We start from the raw sequence: 18,152 nt of genomic DNA on the forward strand, positions 1-18,152 counted from the left end.
TATTATTTAAACATATTACTGTGACGGCTTGGTTTCGCGCAATGGTAAAGACGATAGGACGGTCTGTTGCGATAATCGCGGGTTCGAATCCTGCTGAGACATGGTCGTATGTGGAGTATATATATATATATATATATATATATATATATATATATATATATATATATATACATATATATACATATATATATATACATATATAGTTTTATTAATATACGATGTATCAAATGAAAAGAGATAACTCTGTAATATTATCGAGGCCAGATGAGTGATGGTGTATGTGAATATATGATAAATAATATATCAATATTTGATAATATATTATAATATTCTACATCTTTGGTATCAGTCTCTGCACTATTATTATTACCTTTTCTGTTAATTTATTATATGTTTTATATTTTGAGAAACAGTCCTTTAGAAAAGATCTCCATACTAACAGTTCTTTATAATTTACTATTATGATTATATTCTACAGCAGTATGTCTTTATTGATTGTTGTTTCAAAAAGTTTAATTTTTAACTATTTTCTCTGTAGAGTTTTGTTGAATTAGAATTTTTCTTAACTGTGAGCCGATTGTCTAACATGATCTAACATGATCACAGAAAGAAAAATGTAGAGTTAGCTTGAATCATCTTATATGAAGGTCTTTAACATTAAACAATGTCACAGTAATTACTTTGGGTTTTTGATTAGCTCTGAAATTATATGACCCTACAATTCGAACTATATTATGAAGAATGGGGCATTCCCATCAGTGAGCACAACGCTAGTGTAACATTAGGTCGACCGAGGAATTGATAAAGTACTATGCTGAGAAAGAGTTCAGAAACTACATCTTTTGCGGTAAAACTCTTGAGGAAACATAAAATGAGGGCCAGATTATACAGCTGAAACAAGGCCTAGTCACATTTGTATAATTTTCATAAATATTTTTTCGACAATTGATAGAATAATTAATGTCTTAAAAGTAAATATTGCGTTATTTTATTCTTTCGAAGCCATATTTATTTATATTAGAGTCTCCTTCTTAGCAAGTAGGGCTTATTTGGACTGACTGCTTAGTACGGCCTATAAATCAATATTTTCGATAATAAGTCTACCAACTGGCGAGCCACTATTCTACAAAATATCTGTATAATCGTAATTACATAAAATATTTTTTACAAATAATTGAACCGACTTCAAAAAATAAGTAAGGAACTCCCTAAAAATTAAGAAATAATCAAACTTTTTAAATAAAATATGTAAACAAAAATCTTATTTAACCTATCTACTATACGTATTTTATTTTCTACTATATACATATAATTTAGCTTAATATCTACCTAAACTTATTTATCTATATACAATATTATTTTAACTACTATCAACTGATCAAGTCGGTGCCGAGCCCGAACAATAAAAGAATAGTGGGCTTGATTGGCGTAGTGGTAAAAGCGATACTATAAAACATTAAAAATTCTTCCAAGTAGGTAACAATTAACGACACTTTGAATATAATTAACTTTTAACTTATAAACTATAGTAATTTCTCAGCCTTCAGATATTCAAGTGCCAAATTTATACCCTTTTTATCTCACAGATTTGTTTATTTTATTTTTCAGGATAGCTCGGCAGGTCGTCTAGTAGGCGGTTGTAGTATTGCAGGATCGGGCGGTGGTGGAGGCTGTCACGAGTTAGACGAAATTGCAGTGGTGTCCAGTAGTGCAGATCCTTTGCATGTAAAATATGGCGAAGGCAGTGGAATCACGTGTAATGGGCCTCGACTTGTGCCAGGTAGGATTTGCATGCAATCTGTCATAATAAAATTACTACTGCTGACGATTAACCCCAGGGAAATATGGCCATGTGAACAGCGAGTGATTTAATTCGCTGATATGAAATTTGATGTATAGTGGAACCGTAAAGGAAAATTCGAATTTTTTTGGTGACCTAAATGTGCAGTTTCGATTTGACTTGATAATATTATAATACGAAGGCAGATTGATAAATTTTTTCCAGCAAAATAGGTTTTATTTCTCAATATAACACAATATATTTCGTCCAGCATATTCTTAATTTTTAATTTTTTCTAAATAATAGTTTTTTATCGATGGGCTCAAAAGAAGCGTGCGCTTCAGTGATGACTTCTCCATTCGAACCAATTCTCTCCACCAGACTAAGTCTGAATAATGTTGTGGATGGGGTAGCAATCTGTAATCCAATATATAGATTTTGTCATTGAGACTACACCCATGTACACACATACATTATCTTGATGGAACAATACTTTTTCCTTCGCTAAATGCGACCATTTTTAAATCAATTTCAAATCCGCTCTAAAGTTCCCAATAATATTGGCCCGTGATCGTTTTACCCTTTACAAGATAATCGATATGAACGATATCACTTGTATGGCAAAAATTGTTCCACGACTTTGTTGGCTGACAGATACAGCTTGACCTTTGTTGGTGTATATTCATCCTTAGAAATGAACTGCTTTATTGTTCCTTTAAATGTATTCATATTTCGCTAAAAGTTCAGCTTTTCCATATCAAGTATACATATAAAATATGATATACTCGTCACAGTCGTCACGTACTTTGATTCTCCAATCGTCCAATATCATTCCATGACTTTTGTCGACTATATTTGAAGTGTCAATCTCTTTTAGGTTACATCAGAGCCATTAGTGCACTACTACAACGGAAATCAGTAAACTACTTTTCAAACATTGAAATTAATGATGAGGATTCGCCATATTAAATAAACCTTTCCTTGTTTTCGGTCAAGATCTTATTCACAAAAATTATGCTTAAACAGCATGCGATTAAGATAAAATGTAGTAAATCACTGATAAATTTGGAGAGCTTGACTGCTAAATAAATAGCTGCAAAATAAATAATGTAGCATAAAAAGTAATGTAGTAATAAACTCCATTTCATATTTTTTAAGGTGTTTTTATTAAATGTGATTTGTTATATTTACACAGTTAATACAGTTCATATGAATGAATAGAAGTAATTTATTGAAGAATTATATTGATACAGTGTCCAAGTTTCTGGGTCATATATGGCTGGTAAGATAAATATTATTGTTCGAAAGAGGTAGATTTTAGAGTTGACTGTAAAATTTATAATAACAAATATATATATATATATATATATATATATATATGTATATATATATATATATATATATATATATATATATAATATTTATAATATTTATAATAATAATAAAAGCCCCTATGGCTTATCCAATACAGGTATGTATCTAGGAGATACAGGAATGATTTAAATAACCCAGACTTTCAGATATGATTGTTACTCAGGAAATCAAGAGAATCACAAAAGGATCTGAAAAGAGATTCCATTCCATATGTTAATTAACACTGATGTTTTTATTAAATACTGATGTTAATTAAATACACGTCATTGCACTACAAGATCAATAGTGTGGTTCTTTTGAAGAGAATGGAATCTCTTTTCAGATCCTTTTGTGATTCTCTTGATTTCCCGAGTAACAATCATATCTGGAAGTCTGGGTTATTTAAATCATTCCTGTATAGTCTCTAGGTAGGTGTAGGGTGAACCTACAATACCTTCTTGGGATTCTTTTCTGAAAAAGCCTGTATATGTATTTTTATATTGCTTTTAGCGGAACACGTCCATAACTAAATTATGTAGGTCCATATCGGTTTCAGAATTTACTTATATTTGAACAATTAACAATTTCTGTCAATGATCCAATAGTTATTTAAATTTCAAATTCAATTATTTTCATTTCTTTTTAATGTGCTTTTATATATATAGTATAATATATGCCATTATATATTTTTTTACATATTTATTTCTATAATATTTAGTTAGTTAGTTTAAAAAAATTATTTGGAATATTCATGGTAAAAGACTCTTGTAATCAATTATTTTTTACTTATTCAATTTATATTAAATCTTATGATTCCAACATTATCTGATGGCTATAATGATTAATTTAATGCAACAATATGTTTGTTATAATCCACAACTTATATGGCTTAACTACAAAGATTAGGTGTTGGAAAGGAGAGTGTGTGTTTATGTTAAGACTGAATTATGTGATGAGTGAGTCGTCTTTAATTTAAATATTAGTTATTATATTTGTAATAAATGACTTCTAACTATTATTTTTTTTCGCAAAGTTCTATTAAATTATATAATTGATTGGCTAACTTTTCAAATCACATATATTTTATAAGCTACATTTTGCTTGGGGGATTTTTCCGACTGACAGCGCCCGCTACTTAGTTAACCCATTTTGAAAATGGCGAAGAGTTTTCTACTTTAAAATTTAAAATAGATTTTCTCCAAGGCCACTTGATGAACTTTCAATGCTCTCGAACATAATGAAAAGCGGTTAAAAGTTTTCCTTACGTCAATTTATGACTTTAATCTCCTAGAAAGAGTTTTAGAATATTGGGGAAAGAAACATGGTATCATCATATATCTTTAATAACTTTAATATTCGATGTAGGTTTATTTAATATGTTCGAGAAGACCCGATGAACATTTTTGGGCCTGAAACTTTTTGGAAGGGGAATTCTGTTACGGATACCTAGTCGGGGAGACCCGCAGGAATAAGCGAGTTGGTCTGGTTATGTGGAGACAGCCTGTGGGCTACCCACTAAACCCCACCCTATCAGCGGATCTAATGACCCTAACTGATACTTCTTATTGTTAGTAAGGAGGGTGCCCACAACCGGTAACACCGTTAAGAGGCACAAGGGTCAGGCAAGGACATGGCGTCGTTATCATACCACGCAGCTTGGGGTACATAAGTTAATCGCTCGCCGGAGAAGGTGGAGACAATTTAGAGTTAGACAACGACGGGGTAGTGTCGGCTGTGATAGAATAAGGTCACGAAGAGCCGAATGAGTTATAGGCCTAAAATATCAGTCAGCTGGGTAATACATCTATTGTCCGAGAGACGAAAAGTGGAGAAATATCTCGAGTAGAGCTCGGATATAAAGTGGTGAACTTGGGGGACGTCTGTTTCCCTATGAATTTGTTTATTCCTCACGAACCAGGGAGCATTGATTTTTTCTGAAAATTTTGTTTAGAATGACTTGAAGACGTTGCAACTGGCTAGGTGGGACGTATTTTAGATAGAAACTTGATCCGTATAGAACGACTTATCGAACAAGCATCTTGCACAGGAAAGATTTTATTGAGATAAGACGCCTGCTAAGGTAAGCGGGAACAGCAAATTAACAATACCTTGACCTTTCTGGAGGTACCTTTGAATCTGGTAGTTCCACCTAAACTTGCGATCGAAGACAAGACCGAGATAGGTGGCTTCTTCTGACCATGATATTTCGGCGTTCTCGACTTTAAGACGAAAAATGTTCGGTGCGAAACGCTTCTTGTGGAAGAAGATGGCTTAGGATTTCTATGGGTTGAGCTGCAACCTTCAGAAATGTAACCATTGAATGGTCTCATCGAGTTGTTTTTGGATGTGCGGTGCTACTCTTGAAGAATTAAACTAAGCAGTGTCGTCTGCGTAAAAATCTGCATCAACTTGTGATCTCCTAGGGATATCTGAAAGAAAAATATTAAATAAAGCGGGTACCAGGGGGAAACCTTGTGAAACTCCTCCGTCGATGGTTTTTCGGCTAGAGAGAATATCTTAAATCTTCACCTGGAATGATCGTTCTGACAGAAATCATTTGATAATAGCTGTTACGTCATCGGGTAGACATAATCGGATGCATTTCGCCACTAAGCCTTTGTGCCAAACCTTTTCAAAGGCTTTGGTTAGGTCCAAGAAGACCGCTCCAAGTCTTTCACGTCGGTTAAAAGCACAGCTGATTTTTGTGGCCAACAAATGCGCCTGATGAACGGATGAGTGTTTGGCGCGGAACCCGAATTGCTCATCTGGAATGATATTGTTTCTTTTTGCAAAATCATTAAGAGCATAAATAATTGCTCTTTCAGCAAGCTTGGAAATGGAACTTAGTAGGCTGCTAGGTCTGTAATCAGATGGTGATGACTTAGCTCATTTTTGGGTATAACTGCGATGAATGCAGCATCAGAAGGGCGTTGATGATATTAGTTAGTTCGGCGAGCTGCTTGTAGGGAATATTTTTGAGTTGAATTGAAATATTATCGAAATCCGGGCCCTCATTGTTCCGAATCTTGCTGATCATTTACGTGTTATTTTAGGAGTAACTAGATGGTTTAAGAGATAACTCGGAGGCACTTGAGAATGAACGGAGTTAGCCTTCCTAATGACTTCATCGTTCTCAGCAGCATTTTGTATTTGTAGCAGGAGGGAGACGTTCCATTTGGGCCTCATAGGTTTTAGCGAGGGGCTCGGCCATTTTGGTCGGCGACTGCGAAAGTTCCTGTCTCCGATGACTTTAGGGGGAATATGACGTTTTGCGTCTTCCCCACGAAGCTTTTAGAGAGTCGCCAGAAAGTTGGGGGGCCACCCCATAAACAGTTCGTCGGTTAATTAATCCAATGCTATTTTAAACATTTTGATTCAATCGTTGTTCTGTTATATCAATATCACTACTGTCATTTTCTGTCTCTGGCTGTATATTAAACACGTGAGCTATGATATTTGATTGGATTGCATATGTGATTAACTTCGACAACCTAAGCCAGGTCGTTTTCTCTTTGACTTTGTTAATAATGAATGTAAAGAGAGTTCTCGCACACTAATGTAAAATATATTTATAAAATATGTTATACCATAAACAGTCGCTTCATATTTTAACTTTATTCTTTTATAATATGTTTAGAAATTGCCGCAGGCATATACTTATATCATATTTGATTTTATCATATCACATGATGATTTTTGCGCTATCGAATCGATGTTGTGTTATACGGTCAGTGCTGCATAAATTATAGGTAATATTTAATATATTATATATTATAATTTTGTTTTGATATTAGTGGGCGGTAGTCTTAATCAGTATTCAACATTTTTCATAATATAAATTTCCAAATGCAAATATAAATATTTGAAAACCAAGAAAAACGAAAATCACAAAAATCAACCATTACCTAATCAAAATAAATGTTTTGTCATTACAACGCAGTGTGAAAGAAATCATTGGATTATTCGTGATGTCTAATTTTCGTTGTAACAGCTGAAGCTATTTGGATCATATTGCCGATAATGTAGTTTTATGTAAATGTTGGTTTCTTAATATAGCCTTTGTTTCATCAATAACACAATTGTCATTACATTGAATATCTGTACCCCTTAGTTAGACCTATTGAGATTTTCGCTATCGCTTAAAATTTAAATTGGCTTTGAGTACATTGTTTCGAATTGCGCAGAGGCCAGTATTAGTATACATACCACCGAAGCGAGTACAATTTGATATATTAGGTAGTTTACATTGCTACTTAGCATTTTCAATAATGACGACCACAATTTGTAAAGTTAATCATACTTCTCCCATAATAGGCTGAATAGTATAACCTAAAAAGTATAAGTTATTATTGATCTACCAATAATTTCAATATAAGATCAAATATATATTTGATATATAACATTGAGTATAGTAACAAATGTCTGTATATTAAAATACACGCAAACTGTCTCAAGAACTAATACCCAGTAATGTTTTGAAAATGACATTTAATTAAATCTAACTTCCATTTAGTTTCATAATCAAAAAATTATTAATAAGTATAAATTACTACATTATTGAACATTATAACAAAAGTATCATGAGTAAAATTATCCAATTACTTCCAACAGAACAGCGACAATTTCAGAGAACCAAATATAAGTATATGATTACTTTTCTGATTAACAAATGAGAAATTAAATCTTTTAAATCTTTCATGTTAATTCTTGGTACACAAATTAATATGGTTATTACCTGCAATATTTAGTTACGGCTTTATTACGAAATGTATTTACTAATTTAACCTGAAATGGATTAGAAGTTATTACCAACAAAATACAGAAAAATCTTAATAAATATTACAATTACCTCTAATATATTATATCCCCCTAGCCTAAGTCTAAGCCCTTAACTACTAGTTCTTAAGCAAGATATTTTCTTATCTATTCTGAGTTAACCAGGTATCAAATTAATTGAAATTATTAGAATTAAAAATGGATTGATATTGTTTATATTATCAATCTGCAGAAAACTGCTCGTCAAAATTTAAATACTCTGTAAATAAAACACAGACGATTTCATGGTCGTAAATTTATGTTTGTTATTGTTTAAAATTTGTGAAGGTTCTAGGCAAGAGTGTAAAATCCGACAAGGAAAATGATCCCAGTCACGCCAGTAACCAGGCTGGATAAGACCGGATGTCTTCTGGGATGATTTCTAAAGTTGGTCACTCGCCAGTCGGTAGGCTTGATGCTGGGGACCGTGGCTCGGATCCCACGTTACACTTTAGGCCCAGTCTAGATAAACTCATAGTTGGTAAAAGGAGACTTTAAAATATATATATAAAAAAAGAAACGGCGAATAATCTATCGTATTTGAATTGGTGCTGGCAGCGAGCAGCGGGTCGGCCAGGGGCAATGAAAATAGAGTCTAAAATATTTGTTTATATACTATGTGTCACCAATCTGACGACAATTCCTGATTGATTGATTTGGGACTGTCTCGCTTTATTGGAAGTTACTTATTTGTAGGGCATATTATAAGAAAATCTTAGACCTAAAACTCTTCTTACGTATAAGCTTTAAACGTGTCAAATTTCAAGCAACACTCCGGTTTTCCTTAAGGAAAAATTTTTCCCTAAGCCGATTAATATATAGATTATACCATGCATTGAATTTAAGAACGAGTTCGAAGATTGGAGGAAATGTTCAAGGATCTATTACTTTTAAGCCCGTCTGTGTTCTATTTCAAATTATTATTTTTTAATCACAGTAATATATTATATAATTTTAATCAATATTATTACGATACATATATTGTCTATTAAAAGTTTTTTCAGTAATGCGTCATGAATATTTGTGTCGAAACATTGCAATGTTGCGGCATCAACTCTAAGTGTTAGTTCAGTTTGACTTTGACATACAAGCAAATTCTAATCTAAATAAGATAATTGAACAAAAATGTTATCAAATATGATTTATTTTAACATTATAGTACATCTAATACATATATTATCGTAGGACTTAAAACTATTAAGATTAATTAAACAATTAAGAACACAGGTATAATAGTTTGTGGGTTAGATTTGTTTTGTTTACGTTGAAGTCTTTTCCATACTATCCATGAGGTAGAGTTTCTAGGCGCGTTTTTTTATGTAGTGGTATCCTCCTCAAATTTACCTTTTTATGTTTAGTTTAGTTGTTTTCTTCGATGGTGTGTCAAGTCATCTTGGTATCACTATATATTATATTTCTTCTGCTACTATCTGTGTACACCATTCTTCATAAAATTAATCACTGAATTCTGTCTAATGCCTTTACCATATCTACAAAACAGTTAGTATTCATTCTCTCCTCATATGTTCTAACCTAATGCTCTTGCTTCATTTTCAACAACTATAATCATATCTGTGCACACAAATCTTTCACGACGTACAATACTATTTTCTAGAGTTATATTCAATTAATTATGTGCATATCTTTAGTTGTTTCCACTCTCATCACTCTTTCTCGTGAATTTCCAGCATTGCAGAGCATTATCAAATATCCTGAAAGTTTCCTTCAGTCATTTTCACTTTCCGACTCACTGTTCAATTCAATCACTAAACTGTTAATTTCTAATCTGTCTAAATCATATTTAGGATTCCACCATTTATCACTTACTTCCTCTGTATGTCTTATCGGGTTCATCCCAACCGAAGGTGTTATGGTTGACAATGCTTATTTCCACATATCCAAACAGTTTTTGATGGAATATCCTTCTCGACCAGCAATATATCTGCAATTAATTATTAATAACTATAATGACCAACTAAACTTAATCGAATGCTATTGTAACTTTTACCTTTTTCCATCAATTATTTTTGTCTTTACACTTTTTTAGTTACTGTCTTGCCAAGAGTGCCACAATGAACCATTTTGAAATATTGAAGTTTCATCAAGATACACAAATTCAAATAGTTTATTTTCCTTGGTCTTATTTTATGCCTTTAAAAATTAAATTATTTTTAGGGTAATGTCTGGAAGTCCCATTAAACTTCTCCGAGGGTTATCTTTACACCATTTAAACCTTACGCCCTGTAAGAGTGTATGAAAGGATATCTTACATGCCTAAAAGAGATGGATGTCCCTAATTCTTTTATGTATACTTTACAAACAGACAATTTTCTCTAAAATAATTTTATTAAATTATGTTTATATCTATAAAATAGTTTGCGTACTTACTATTCTTATACATTTCGTATATTTGGTCTCGAATAGAGCCAATAACAGGATGGTCAAGATTCGTCACCCACTTTGTATGTAGACGAGTTTTATTGGGTGAATTCAACGTATTATTCTTCATTTTTAAGCGACGTTATTCACAGTACCCACACTAATATTTAGCGCGACAGCAACCCGCTAAAATTATTCTCAATAAAATTGTAGGGAATTACCTCTCTAACGGAATTTACCGGCAAAAAGGAGCCTCCATTATCTCATTCTTTTTCGAAATAACATATAAAAGCCGCAATCAATTTATGACTTTGAATATCTTCTGAAATTATTTTCGGCATTTTCAAACAAAGTGGAATGATTTATTACGGAGCGACTTAAAATGTATTACTAATCAAAGGGCTAAAATAATGTTTGCCGATTTATAACCTGTAGCAATTATAACTAATATTTCGAATAATTTAGCGTACATCTGACAATCGATCGGCGACCAGCTGTCAGACGTATGCAAAATTCTTGAAAGCAATAGTGATAAGAGGTTTTAACTCTTACCTATAAATTATTGTGGCTGTATAATTAACTGTAGTTTTTAGATAAACTATAACGTTAAAATAAATTATATTTGATAACATTCTTAATGAATTATTTTATTTAGATTAGAATTATCTTGTATGTCAAAGACAAACTGAACCAAAACTCAGAGTTGATGCGACAACATTGCAATGTTTCGACGTCACAAATATCCATTACGCATTACTAAAAAAACTTTGAATAGACCATACGTTCGTTGTTTCATAATTTACAAAATTCTGACGTTGCTTTTTTAGTATAATTGCTGGACAAATATAGCGCACTGTCGATCCAGAATCGTTACGAAAACAAAAGAGTGCAAAATGATTTTAGCGATCGGGAGCAGCAACAAGTGTTGGCGCCAGCGTCGCGACGCCATCGTTTCGATTTTTTGCTGCGATGAGTGGTCGAGGCGAATGCACGGGTTTTTGTCTGATAAATGTGACCAGGTGGTATTGGGAGAAGTTAGGTTATATAAAAAAGGTTATTGGCAATAGTAATAACTTTCTGAAAACATTATTCGATATCTTAAATGCGATTGTTTATATTGATTTGCTTTAATAATGACATAATTATGTTTTAATAATTTAGCATGTTTTGACTGTTTAATTTAAGTAAGGCATTAATTATAAATATAGAAAATGTTGTCAATATTAACAGTGAGTTTTTATAACAAACTAGCGGACTCATGAGAATATATAAATAAGTTATAAATAAAAAGAGAAAAACATAATAATGTGAATCATTGGATTTAATTGTTTAATGTTTAAATAATATCCATGTTTCCCTTTTCAAAATATCAGTAAATATCAAAGCATCGTAAGAACGATTATCCTGAGTTGTATACATATATTTCGACGTTCAAAAGGCTCCAGCCATATCAATTCCAATTGTATTAATATTTGGAACATACTACATGATAATAATGTAGTAATCGTTTTGCAATTTAATGAAAATGTTCTTGAACAACTTGACCAATTCGTTATGGTTTTGCAAAAATGCCGCCAAAGTTATCATAATTTCTATGTGTTTTCGATATGGCTGTATATACAGCGTGTGTTAACTTGTTACCCATTAACCCATCCTCATTCTGAATAATTTATGTTGTTCCAAATGATGTCATTTTGTTTGCTTTTAATACTTCCTGTTCGTTTTCCAAAACTTGGCATTTTATTTCAATAAATACGCAAAAAATAAATGTGAGTAAGGTTTAAGGTTTAAGTTAAAAAAAAACTATTTAAAACTTTAACAACAAAGTTAAATTTCGCCAAATTAACAGCGTTATAGATTAATAGCATTTTGAAAATATCGAATTTTATGCCTAAAAATGAGCAAATAATAAAGCCGCCGAAAGAAATTCGTTTACTGGTAGAGATTTTAAAAAATTCAAATGATGTCATTTTAATGTTCAATACAATAAACGTCCCGATAGGCCAAAAAACGTTTGAAAAGGGCGAATTGGCAGATAAATTGAATGTAAGCCGAGTTGCTATTTGTGAACTATAAAAACAGATTCAAGAGATGGGAAGATGATTGCGACATGAATTTAATGAGAGACAATTAGAAAATCAAAGAACGGGCAATGAAATGTTGCTTCAAAGGCATTAAGGGAATCAATTTCTGAATAATAATGGGCGATGAAAAATATATCGATTTCGAAAATCCAGAGCGAAAAAAATCGCGGTTATCACTTGGCGAAGACTGCTATCCATTTCAAGCCCAACTAACTTCGATTGGTGTAGTATATTATAAACTGTTAAAGCCTAGATAAACAGTTAATATTAATCGCTACCGACAACAAATAATCGATTTCAAATGAGCATTTATAGAAAACCGTCCACAATGTATTCAAATATATGAAAAAGTGATTTTGCAGCATGACAATGAGCTGTCTAACACAATATAGCCTACATAATGTTGAAGTCTCAAAAAAGAGAATATTGAACTGCATCCGACTATAACCTTTTCATATCTGTGGGGTATTCGCTTGCAAAGCTGCAATTTGGCCATTTAATTTCAAGTTGGATCAAAAATATCTCGATAAACGGTTTAGTTTGGTTTGGTAAATAAAATAAATTGATTGGTAAATGGACAAACTGTATAGAATCAAGAACTGAATAGGAATAAATATATAATTATCCCTTCTATAATTCTTATGATACTGATTTCAGTGATATGAGTTGAAATGATGTTCCTTTCTGTCTTTTTATATTTTTTGAAATATTTTTTGTTTCAATGCTTTTTATTAAACGGAATATTCTGAATATCATCCATAAATTGATTGAGAGATGGACGAAATGTATAGAATGAAATATTGTGAATAATTATATATTAACTGTCCATGTAAATTATGTGTTTTTAGCGAAAAAACGGAACCAATAAGCTTATCGATTTCAGTGGAATAATTTAATCCAATATTCTTGACTTATACATTGGTATTATAAATGTTTTAGTCGTGTTGTTTTTATTATTAGGTCAGAATAATCGTCTTATATAAAACTTTGTATATTATATCGGCATTGTGTCTTGAATTAATCCTGTTTCGATTTTTTATCGCACAAAAACGGCTTTTAAGGGTCTATCTTGCTCTAAAACGACCCCGAAAGGCTCAACCCTGAATTTAATAATTCAGAACAGTGTAGAGGCACTGTAAGCTACCCTACGTACACTTAAAACGATCAACTCTAATAAAACAACAACCAGTGTAATAATATTGTATAAGTAAGATTAAAGGCCCCATTTCAGGCGGGCGCTGCATATCCGGAATATAATTAAGGCAGATATACAGATTAATCATAACGTAAATTAAATGTGTATTTTATAGCGGTATCGCAATGACTAATATTGGTCCTCGTTTTTGTTCAGTTGTTCGTGTTAGTGATTGATTATGTGTACAATAGTAACATAATTTGGCTTATATTACAACTGTCATGTGACTTTTGATAAATAGGGTGCAATATTTCAATATTGAGAAAAGTAGATAGGTTTTGAACAAAACCAGTTAGACACTCCCGGTCTCGCTTATTCTCTGCTTTCCTAATTAGGAACTCTTCATTCTTCATGCTTTCAGTCAGTAGCATTTATTGATAAAACATCAATACTTGTGTTTATCTGCTGTTATGATATTTTTATGCCAAACTGGCTTATATCTATCTAAGATGTATCGAACCAAGATGTTCTACAGACAGTCACGGGTCTCGAGGTTAAACGTTGTATCAAGTATTATCGCGTCCGTTTCCTCTAAACTTAGGCGTGAAAATCTCCTTGAAGGTATTTTCTCATGTATTTGGTCAGAAAAGAGCAATCTGAACGACAACATAGAAACAACCCTTGAAAAATGTGAAATTTTAGGTATTTTGTTCAGTTCTAATATTTTTTAGAGAGAACAATTATTTATAATTAAAAACTTAATTTGATTTCAAAGTATTGTCCTTTTAAAAGGGTTTTTTTAACTATCGACTGAAAATAGTCGATAGTTAAAAAAAATAGTTATTACTGTAAATAGTTATTACTATTTTCAGTCAAATGCACGGTTCTATAGTTTTTTCCATTCGTGATGTCAGACGAAGATTTAAGAATTCTTTCCTGTATAAATTGTGAGGGAGCAAAGGACGGAGATAATTGCTTGGATAAGTTTATTTTAAAAGTGCTAATTTTTTCCAACGGTAGTATAAGCGAGACGGAGATGTATATATTCCTTCACGTACTCACTTTAAAAAAGAAAAGGAAAGAAATAATTACTGTATAATATTACCATGTAATGAATAACTTCATTTTAAACAAGTAGAATTACTTTTATATTTGAATGTTCTGTGGATCTGTAAAAATACGGATATACGGCAATTATTATTAATCAGCCTAAGTGGATGCCGCAGAAAAACATGGCTGATATAGGATGCGAGTGACTCCCTATATATAATATAATAGTTATTATAATATCATAGTTTAAGCTTTATCATATAATTAAATTGGATTAAATTTTATAATTTTGGTAACAATTTACTTCATAAAATCTTAAATAAGCAAAAATATAAGTATATAAAAATAACAATATACATACGTTCATTGTATATCAAATATATTAACTTACCCATTACTAGAGTAGATCTCCGTATAGCTGTAATTTAATAACTGGAAATGTATGGGCTTATTGAAATGTTTATGCATTTTAAGCGAAATAACAGTAATAAAAGCATTACTCTATGAGCTATGACATTTGTAATATGTTTAATAAATGGTCTAACCAGCTATTTATTATAAATTATTGTCTGTCATATTGACTTTTATAGGTAATAACCACATTTAATGCGCCTGAATAAAATATATGCGTCATTTACTATTATATACCATTTCTGATGACACCTAAAAAGAGTTATTAGATATATATATATATATATATATATATATAATATATAATAAAAAAATTGATATATAAGATATTCTTAATTCTTATTAATTTATTCTTAATTAAATTTTTACAGCTTGTTTGCAAACTATCTTGGCATCATATTAAGTAGTTAACTTAATGTGTTAATAGAGCATTTATATTTGAGGAAGTTAAAGTTAAGAGAATGACAAAAATTGGTAGTATAATTATGCCTTATTATTACATAAAACTTTTTTCCCGCATTTTCTAAACTGTTCTCTAGATAAGCCATGTTGCATCGATATGAATAAGTTTTAGCTTGAATGTGCTATGTCTGATAACTACACTGGATGGGGCAGAGCTTTCCGTTCGAGATGCAACAGTTCCTTCTCTAATTTTGCAACGTGCCGTAGAGGGTTCACGTAAGCTTTCTGCCTATTACTCGCTATTACTGTTCTTTTCTCTAACCACACATCGCTCAACTTGATCGAACGTCAGTAGACATTTCCTGTAACAGTTTTATTCGATCTCAGTAGTTCGTAATACAATACATCTTGATGTTAAATTACCAAAATCCCTTCATATACACAGCAAGACTTCATAGCCTTGAACATTTGATATGGTTTGGTATTTCTATTTACTACTTTTTATCGTTAGTCACAACACGTCATAGAACGCCATAAAACATTTAAATAATCGGCCATAAGATCGCAAAGTTGGTGTCAATATTATATTGTGAAGGTTGTCGTCACTAATGGCGTATACCCGTATATCATTATAATTAATAAGTTTAGTGTAAATAAAGTCTTGGCAGCTATTTTCCTTTCAATTGAATATTTCCTATCGTATATAAATGTATGGATATCGTTAATTGATCAACTACCAACATCTCAGAAAGTCCTTTAACAATAACATTCAATAACATCAAAATTGCCACCTTTAAATCGCTGAACCCAAAACCGGCAATTGGGATATAATGGAGCAGCCTGACCATAATTTTCTAATATTGTTCGATGGGCTTCTGCAGTAGGTTTCGGAAAATCTTTTTTTTTTACTTTTAAAAAGTATTGAAAATCGAAGATACTGACGGAGTAACTAGATAAAACTAAATTTAAAACTGTTAGTTTATGGAAAGAAATGTCAAAACAATAGAATTCGAATCGAAAAGTGAAAGGTTAAATTGTTTAAAAATTTTTTATTAGTCAATGTGCATTTTCATCCATAAATATAGCTGATCAAAATACATGTAAGCATGTAATATAAGTGAAGTCTTATCTTTTTCACAGGGAATTTATTGTCTTCCATGAAGGGGCAGCCTCATTTCTGGTGGAGTTCTCCAGTTTAGTGTCTTGGGATTGTAGTCAGTAAGTGTCGAACTACTTGGTGTAATTCATAAAATGATATGCGGAACGTTACTTAAATAGAGTCAATAAATAAGGCATGACCCTCGTATCTACCTTGAATTCATAAAATAATAATCAGACACTACTTCACTAATGTTAATATTAATCGTCCTGAAGGATATCAATAATATACGAAACTACGTATAATTATTAATATAATTTTTCTTACATTTAAAATAAAATACCCGAATTAACTTTGATAAAACGGAGCTATCTTACTGGTTTAAAAACTTGCGAATAGTAAGTAGAACTAAATTTAACTATGGCGTGAATTGCATTTTCTCCTTTTCCAACTAAACTAGAGGCCAGCCAACTGAAACGATAGATGATCAAACACTGACCGACAATCTGTAAGAGAGAGACAATATATTGCCATAAAACTATAGATATGCAAATATTATAAAAACCGTATTTTGGGAAATAAATATTAGAATTTCATAAATATAATAAATGATTTCACTGAATTATCTCTCTGACACCTTAAATAATAAGATCAATAAGTAGAGTCAACGACTAGAGAATGAAAAATACATCTTAATAGCTCTCTGTCTATGATAATTTTGTGTTGTGCCGAAATCACAAAAATCCAATTATATTACTTGATGGTTGCCTGATTCTTCAAGCAGAAACATATAATTAACTCACGATCCATCTCGATGGTAGGTTAAATTGGAAACACCATTAGTTAGACAAAAAGCAGATTTGTTAAAACTTGACTGAATTATCTCCTAAAATCAAAGATATTGTTTTCAGTCAGTCATAAAGCCAATTTGGATCTATGGGGTACTAATATGCGGTTGTACTAAAACATCAAACCAACTAGTAATCCAACTCTGCCAAAATAAAGTTCAACGACTAATTACCAATGCTAACCAACGAAAAAGTGTACGATGACCTCGAAATCAAATTGACTTACGAAGTTATCCAGTATTTTACCTTAAAACATGAAATAATGTTACTAAATCACAGTAACATGGAATTAATACAGCTACTGGACTACATGTAGGAAATAAGAAGATTGAAAGTCTTAACTTTAGCTTAATTAAGCTATAATTATTTCAGTTTTATTTTAATTTGGGAAATACGTACTGATGTATTACTCCTATATTCGCTTTCTTTGTGTATTAATGCAAGTACAACAGAACAGTGGAAATACATTAATAGGTAAACTAAAACTGTACTAAGTATATCTAATGTAATATGTAATCAATTGAAGTAAAATATTTTTAACAAAAAAATAAGCATTGAGTTCAAAGTGGTCCGTTGGTAGTAGTTAAAATAATATTGTAAATAGATAAATAGATTGCATTATTAGCTAAGAATATAAAATACGTGTAGTAGATAGGTTAAATAAGGTTTTTGTATATTTTTATTTAGTTATTACAACGATTATTATGTACATATTTTATTTTAAAATGCTTTTTTGTGTTAATAATCAAAGTTTGATTATTTTTTGCCTTTTAGTGAGTTCCTTATTTAGGCTAGG

General features: G+C 31.5%; 1 protein-coding gene across 1 annotated transcript in view; it reads left to right on the top strand.

The window, feature by feature from the left end:
* Positions 1-18,152, top strand: part of LOC143193639 (uncharacterized) — a 191,176-nt gene that overhangs the window by 39,900 nt on the left and 133,124 nt on the right. The window contains exon 3 of the mRNA XM_076399967.1: positions 1,609-1,780. Within this exon, the coding sequence (XP_076256082.1) occupies positions 1,609-1,780 (172 nt within the window). The remainder of the gene's footprint in view (positions 1-1,608; positions 1,781-18,152) is intronic.

This window comes from Rhynchophorus ferrugineus, unplaced genomic scaffold (assembly GCF_030347505.1).
Source record: "Rhynchophorus ferrugineus isolate W39M unplaced genomic scaffold, kcgeb_rfMv2 rfM3, whole genome shotgun sequence".
NCBI lineage: Eukaryota > Metazoa > Arthropoda > Insecta > Coleoptera > Curculionidae > Rhynchophorus > Rhynchophorus ferrugineus.